The 7,993-nt window shown below is 49.3% G+C and overlaps 1 protein-coding gene across 1 annotated transcript; it reads left to right on the top strand.

The window, feature by feature from the left end:
* Positions 1-2,764: 2,764 nt before the first annotated feature.
* FABP1 (fatty acid binding protein 1) lies at positions 2,765-6,738 on the top strand. Its single transcript, XM_037387389.1, has 4 exons — positions 2,765-2,918; positions 3,954-4,126; positions 6,023-6,112; positions 6,622-6,738. Exons 1-4 carry the CDS (start codon positions 2,852-2,854, stop codon positions 6,670-6,672), a joined length of 381 nt encoding a protein of 126 aa, XP_037243286.1. The 5' UTR covers positions 2,765-2,851; the 3' UTR covers positions 6,673-6,738.
* The last annotated feature ends 1,255 nt before the right edge of the window (positions 6,739-7,993 follow it).

Here is a 7,993-nt window from a genome sequence, read left to right as displayed (position 1 = left end):
CAAAGCTGTTATATCTATCCACACTAAGTAGAAGAGGAGAGGATACCTGCAGAGAACAACTTGGGTCCCAAATGGGGTGAATTCTCTCATGAATTGTCCATTTCTGCCAGCTACTCAAGCAATTTCTGCCCAATTACCAAGGAAGTCCTGAACAATTATATTCCCTTTTTAATATTTGATGGGTGACATCCAGACCTTAGGAGCCTGGCCTGCCCAGGGGGAGTTCTCACCCAATTTCTAGTGGTTTTCTAAGTGGTTTAGCTGCCCAGGTTAGGCATGCTAACCATTTAGAAGTTTGTGGGATAAAACCTGGTGGGCTTTTCCAAATCCTGTTTTAGGCTCAGGTCTCATTAGCTTGGTGGCTGTATCCCCCTTCAAGCTGGCATGGGTCTCCCAGGGAGATGATGGGCCTGGGAAGTCTGTGGTGATGGAGATGTCAGGCTTCCTCGGAGGCCAAGGAAAACAAGGTACTCCTTCAAGCACCTAAAATTGAATTCATCTTGGATAACATGAAACATTTACAAATGCCCTGGACATGAAAGCTTGTTTTGGAGAGGCCAGGGGTGGGTAGGCAGCCCTGGGACACTACTCATGATGTGTTTCTCCGATTTTTCGATTTATCTAGACATCAGCTCAGAGGTATTCATTGCACTGGACGTGGCTGAGGTTACCTGAGACAGGTCTCTCCCTATGACTTAGGGGCTACCCCTTCTCCCTAGCCTGCACATGGAACTGGGTGACAACGGGGCATCCTCCCCGGCAGTGCGATGTGGTCAGGCATGGCTGCTCTAGGAGTGCATCTCACTGTAAAATGAATGAAAAACAATTCCAGGCTGCTCTAGTGGATGATGGTGAGCTGTGCAGAGCTGGGGCTTTCCCATGGTGATCACCCCACAGTGCATCAGAAGCTCTGGGCTCTGGAATGAGTCAGATATACATAGAGAAATATTCAGGTGTTCTTTCAAGTCTGAATCTCCCATCATGCAAAGAGAGGGGACCCGAATTGCCTGGAGGAGCCGCCAGAGGTCCAAGGGCACGAATGCATGGGAGACACACAGGTACTTCCAGGTGGCCCACGGCCAGAGGCCATGACCTGGTGGGACGCAGGGAGCTGCCAGCTCTGGCTGCTGCCAGGACCCAGCCAGAGGTCAGTCACCACCATCCCCATGAAGAAGACACTGAAAAGGGACATGTTGTAATGCAGCCCTGCGTGACCCTGGGATATTCACCCAAGGGCAGGGGAAAAACCAAAATGCAGTTCCTAAAGTGACATCCCTGCTGGGAAGCGGGGGATAAAAGGGAAAAAGGCTGAAAAGCTGTTTGGAGAAATTGCTGAACCAACCCCCGCCCTGCCCCCATGAGTGCTCTGAACCTGCCTGGCCCCTCCGTGGTGCAGAGGGGTGATGTCCCCTACAGACGCACCCCCCAGCCAACCTCACCCACTGCTCACACCACTAGCAGAGGTTTTCTCTCTCCTGCCTCACCAGGCAGATGCTGCCTATACTAATTAACCAGAAAGTGAAGCTGGATGCAGTGCAGGCAGTGTCACTGCACCACTGCATTGCAGGTGGGTGGCAGCCCCAGCTGAGCTGGCAGCAGCTGGACAGGCAGCTGCAGAGGGCTCAGACAGCAATCTCCAGACTGGAAGGAGGCAGGTTTTTTTCACGCTTATCCATGATTTCACTTTTAAAAAGGCCAAAGATGCTATAGGAAGGCAGAATGGAAGAACTGCAAAAAGGAGAAGGCATGTGAGTGAAAAGGGGAAAAATCCCTGAGCTGGTGACTGGAGGAGGAGGAGTTCACACTGGCAGAGGATGAGATGGGAGCTGAGCCTGGGAGTCCAGATCCAGAGGATGTGGGTGTTCAGACGCAGTGCAGCAACATGGGATGCACAGCCAAGGGACTGCACCGGGAGAGGAGCCCAGCCCTGAGTCCTGTTTTGGAGGGGGGAGTTGGGCTGAGCTCGGAGGCTGCCACTGGCCCTACGGCTGGGGTGGCATTTGGGAGAAACACAGCTCCGAGGGACAGAATGCTCCTTCGGTACACGAGTGACTGTGGCTCTTCTGGGGAAAGGAAAGGAAAGGGGGTTTTAATGGTGGCTCCTGGCAATAGCCTTGGGAGATCCCTAATGGCACCAGTCCATCTATCCACACGAATCCCGTTTCTTGGAGGCAAGGCCATAGTGATGGAGTCTGAATTAAACTGCAGTCTTCAGGATGGGCCAGGTCAAGTCCAGGATTTGATTTTGACTTGTGTTTTTTCCTTAGGGGGCAGTGATGATCTTGTCACTACTGCTACATCTCTGTCACACCCAAACCCACCTTCACAGAGGACTGTGAGGCATCTGAAGGAGTGAGCAGGTTAGTCCCTGCCAGCATGCAGCCACTACTCTTCATGCCAGTGCTAAAGACCCAGCATTCACACATCAGTAAGTAGAAACCCCACTGGTGTTAGCTCCAGGAGACACCAGAATCTTTTACTGCTTTCTCCTCTCCCAGATGTGTGCTTCTGGACTGCAGGCTGATCAGATGGGTCGGCTCATTCTTCTGATAATTAATCTCTTTGCACATTTCCTTTTTTAATCATTTGTTTATGGATGCCACGTTGCTACTTCTATAAAGTGGGTTCATGGGGTTTTTCCTACCCCCACGTTGTAAATCAAGGTCTGTAAAATGTACAGTTTATCACTGACCATTGCCCAGTTTTATGTTAATGTTTGAACATGGCCATAAAAGAATTACATCATCTTACCTCTGACCAACTTTTAAGGCAAAAGGACCTTATAAAACCAAGCTCTGCTTACCAGCAAGGCACCTTCTCTTGTGTTGGGAGCACAGAGAGCCTTTCCATCATGAACTTCACTGGAAAGTATGAACTCCAGTCCCATGAAAACTTTGAGCCTTTTATGAAAGCCCTTGGTAAGTGCCTGCATGTGCTCTGTCCTGCTTTGCACTGGTGTTTGGGTGTCTTAACTGTGCTGATGTACTGATGATGTAGATTGACAGTAGCTCTTGGATTTCCTATTTCTGCCTGTCATCTTGCAATTGTTGGGTTTTTTTAACAGTATGCACGTGGAGATGTGATATCAAAATAGAAGAGAAAGCTTCTCTCTGGATGGGGGCTGGAGGTCAAGAGATGCTGCGTGAAATTTTATGGTCCCAGCAGGCTCTGCAAACATGGGCCAGGGTGGCAAAGTGCTGCACACACACGACAAGCCAGTGGTACCTTGGTGGCTTAGGGCCACTGCAGATCTGCTCCGTCAGGCTGTGAAATTTGAGGGCAAATAGGACATTGCTCAGCCCACTGTGCTGCTGCTTGGCGATGCTGCAAAGACCCGAATTCCACCATTCAACAGAAAAATAGTTGGGTTATTTAAATGCTTAATGATGAGTGTGGCTAGCTAGATTTCCACCAGTGTCTGTGCCAGGGAACATGCTCCTGCAAGGATTCAGGAAGCTTTGCACTACTTCTGCACAGTTATGTGCTGGGCAGACTCTACCTGTCAGATCAGCTTTGGGCTTTGGGAGAAGACTTTAGTCTTCTGGTTCTGAGGGACATAAATTTCATTAGAAAAACACTTGGTTCCTTCATTCTGCCTCAATTTATTGTATTTTCTCTGCTTGACTCTCAGTGAAGGAAGGAAAACAGGATTTTTCCTTTCCATCTGTTGCTTAGCTAGGGAGGTAGCTGTTCTGCTCCCAGCCAGGTCAGCAAGACAAGGGAGATGTCTAGTTCCACAGAAAACCCAGGATGACAGCATTTGTTATTCTTCATCCCCAGCAGATGCAGGTCCATGTGGCCCTTGGGGAACCATCGTCATTGCAAGGTTCTTCCACACTGGAATAGAAATCTTCCCAGCCGTGGGTCACCAAATGCCACCACGTTCATTCAGCAGCAGCAATCTGCCCACCAATGTCTCCAAGGTCCATCTAACGCCTCTTGTTCCTGGGCAGGGCTTCCCGATGAACAGATCCAGAAGGGCAAGGACATCAAGAGCATCTCAGAAATCGTGCAGGATGGAAAAAAGTTCAAGATTACTGTGACCACTGGCTCCAAAGTGCTGCACAACGAGTTCACCATTGGGGAGGAGTGCGAGGTAGAGATGCTGACGGGAGAGAAAGTCAAGGTGAGAGATCAGCTCTTCCTTTGCTGGGGCTGCAGGGGTCAGGGACTTCAAATTTCCTTTCTAGCCATCTCCTCCACACTTAAGCAAAGGGAATGACCAGACCATGGGTGCTAAAGCTGACACAGGGAAAAGATCTGGGTAATTGCCTGGTTCTACCTCTCACAGTTTGCATGCATGATTTAATATGATGGTAAGGGACTAACCGCTGAAACCAAGTCTGCAGATGTGACACCTGCTGCCCTGCTCCCTGCAGGCCCCCAGCAAGTCTCTTAGGGACACATTTCTGAAAGTGTTGGTCCATTTCTGAGCCACCTTCCTGAGCAACTCAGAGCCCAAGACTCTGAAATTCCCACCTCCCCTATTTGCTTTTACAAAACAAGCTTCCCAACCAGCACTTCTAGAGATGAAGCCTTGCATTTCTAAAGCTATTTTAATAGCCAGTTTGGAAAACACTGGAAGCTAGTGTTTTAATAGCCCATTTGGAAAAGGGAGATAGAGATGTTTTGGTAAATTTTTCTGAGAACAAAAGGTCTGAAAGATTTGAGGTGAAAAAGGGCTTGACTTTCTGTCATGTTGCAACACAAAACATACTCCCACGTTCATTTTGTTGACTTAAAAGGTAGTGCAGGAAAGTCAGCCAATTAATCATAAACCAACCAATCTGTCTTTTAAAGTCCTGGCAGCTGTTAGCTTGTCTGCTAGCCTTTTGCATTGCTTCTGTTTACACTGGGTGAGATGATTTGGCAAGGAGAGGATTTATCACCCTTGAAATTGGGTCAGCTCCTGTTCCTTGATGTTAGTTTCCAATGGTTCCTAAAACGTCAAGACAGTGCCACTGGCAAATATTGCTTCTCACCTTTACCTCAGGAGAAGATGATATTGCAGGGAGTTTTGAAAGCAGGAGGGATGATCACCAAAGAAATTACCCACTGAATCAGGCTCTGAGAGCTGTACTGGCTGTATCAGACTTCGCAGCATCACTGAAGCCCATTGTGCATAAACTAGGGGGAAATGGCTATTAGAAGAGTTTTACCCTCTGTAAATTAGCAACTCAAGGCCAAATGAACACATCTTACAGCTGAACAGGCAGATAAACAGAAATGTTTTTTGCTGGCTTATTTATCTGAGTAATTTCAATGACCAGTGATAGCTGCCCTGGGGGTGCTGGTGCTCTCTGTAGCCTTTTTAGATGTGCAGCTCCTGCGGGGCAGAGCCTCAGCAGATGTGCCTGTCCCTCTGAGATCTTTCCAGCCATGACTTTCTGAAAGATCCTTAAGCAGTTTCCCACATGGACTGAACCTCCCCCAGCCCCATGCTTTCAATCAGCTCCCCAAAGGAGCTTGCTGCAGCAATGTGCCGTGAGTGGGTGGTGGAGAGGAGACAACAGGGCATGCCCTGGCCCAGCTCCGGTGGCTCTGCAGTCCTCTCCCTGGAGACATGCAGCTCCTCTTGGTCTGAGTGCTGCACAATGAGCTGCCCCATAGAACATCAGAGCTGCACGGAGGCACCAGCACTGGCAGTGTAAAGAGCATTCCTTCTTCTGCCCCAAAAATCATGTATTTGTGTGATGCCAAGGGATGCCAAGGATCCCTGATCTGGCATCTGACAGCCATGAGCGAGTCTCAGTTTGAAGGGGAAAGAGGTAGGTATGGTGGCAAACCCACATTCCTATCAAGGCCAAAGTAAACATGCGTACCCTTCTTGTGTTATAGTCACCACCAGCACAACACTCTCTCCTCCTCCTCCCAGGAAAGCCAAAGTCACCAGGGGAGCAGCTTGCTCCAAACAGCTTGCAAGGGGGGTGGTGACAACTCAGTACGGAAGGGGAGGGACAAAATGCAGGGGGTAAGATGGTCTCCAGCAATAACATGAATGTGTCTGTCTCCTCCCTACTAGGCTACTTTTCAGATGGAGGGTAATAAACTGATCGCAAACCTGAAAGGGCTGAAATCTGTCACCGAACTCAACGGAGACACCATCACCAATGTAAGTGTAGAAGAGAAGGGCAACGGTTAGGGTGATGGTGCACACAGCTGCCTTCAGGGATCTGGCCCTGGAAAGCCCTCAGAGATGCTGGGGAGTTTAGGGAGGTGCTGGAGATGAGTACAGGCTTGCACTGCAGCCAAAGTTGATAAACTGGCCAGTCACTGAAGGCAGCTTTCCATTACAGTCCGACACAAAATGTACTCTTTAAGACCCTAGTAGGCATTTCTGATCAGTTTCCTGTAATGAGGGCATGTTCTCACCCACCCAGAGGCATAGGTATGTGTCTGGGCCTGGGACTTTTAAAAAAGAGAGGTGCAGCAAACTGATCAGAGTTGAGGGATGCCAGATTATCCCTACCTGCTTTGGGGTATTCATGAAGCTTTAATAATTCAGTTTATAGGAGATAGACTGGGGACCAGTCCTGTTTTGTTTTACAAAACCAGATCCTTTCCAAGGAGAGTTTGGAGCTATAAACCATGAAAAGCTAACACTCTCCATTTGTTTTTCAGACACTGAGCATGGGAGACCTCACCTACAAGAGAGTCAGCAAAAGAATCTAGAAATCCTGTGCATGTTAATCATTTTACTGTGTAAAATGTGTCCATTAAAGTAAAATTTGTACTAAAGGCCTCTTCATTATCATCAACCACTTCACTGTTACTATAAAGAGACGCCAGTCACCAAAACTCACAGAAGCCCTGGCAGAAACTGGGCAACAGGCTGATCCAAGGCTGTGCTGGAGCCAGGCTTAGGGCACAGGCTCAGAGCCGTTGAGTGACCCTCTGAGACGTGCTCCATGCTGGCGAGCACTGTTCCAGCCCCTTCCTGGGGACAGGTGCCAGCATCCTGCTGGGGATGTCCCAGTGGGTCGTGCACCCACAGCTGCTCTGGCTGGGTGAATGGAAGAGCACTGGGCAGGGAAAGGGCTCTGTTCTCTGTTCTTGCAAACATGGCCAAAGTGACAACAAGGTGACTGGCAGGGACAAAGGATGGGGTGGTTTAGGTGTGCTCAAGGAAATGTCAGTGATCCGGGCTAGAAACCTGCTTTGGGGAAGCAACCAGCATGGGGGCAGTTCAGGTGTCCCAACACCTTCATCCTCACACCTCCTCAACAGGATCCAGCCCTACAGGCTCTGACCACCCCATCCCCATCTCGCCATCCTCTCCCACCAGCAGGAGGGCCCCAGGCAGCCTTCAGGTGTCCAGAGTGTGTTTCACCCCAGACCACTCCCGACAAATTGAATTGAACAGTTCTTCCAGGGTGAAATACAGGGGGGGTTCTCCTGGCAGGAGAAAGGCACTGGTTGTTCACAGTGTAGACACAGAAGGAGCACCGAAATCATCTCCTACACTCTTGCTTGGCACAGCAGGCTGGATGGAGATGTGGCTTTCTGATTCACACAGGAGAGGAAACTCTTCCTTCTTAGCTGCCTTTTCCAAGCCTTTTGCTAGGACAATGACTGGGAATCATCACTGAGAAATGGGTATAGGGCTGGTGGGATACACCTAGCTGGGATAATGTTCCCACAACCTCTCAAAGCTGATCAGGGTGTTAGGACAACACCACCTCCTCCTGCAACCCTAAGACAGGCCCCTGAAGGGAAAATTTTACCTCACATGCATCTCTCCCAGGACTCCCCTCTTCTCAGGGAAGGTTTTCATATCACAGGTTGACATAGGTCCCCATACTAAGAACTGAACTAATATGGATTGTCACGCTGGGCATCAGATGGGAAACTCATGGACAAATGGAAGGGCTTAGACCAACAGCACCTAAAAAGCAGATGTTGGTCTCCAGTGAACTCAGATCTGGAGAAACACCAGCAAAATCACTGAGAAATGTCGAAGAGGAAAAGCCCTGGCTTTGTTTTCTTGCTATTC

This window comes from Falco rusticolus, chromosome 1 (genome assembly GCF_015220075.1).
Source record: "Falco rusticolus isolate bFalRus1 chromosome 1, bFalRus1.pri, whole genome shotgun sequence".
In the NCBI taxonomy this organism is placed as follows: Eukaryota; Metazoa; Chordata; class Aves; order Falconiformes; family Falconidae; genus Falco; species Falco rusticolus.
The sequence above is the reverse complement of the archived record's forward strand: the minus strand, read 5'-3'. Positions and strand labels throughout refer to the sequence as shown.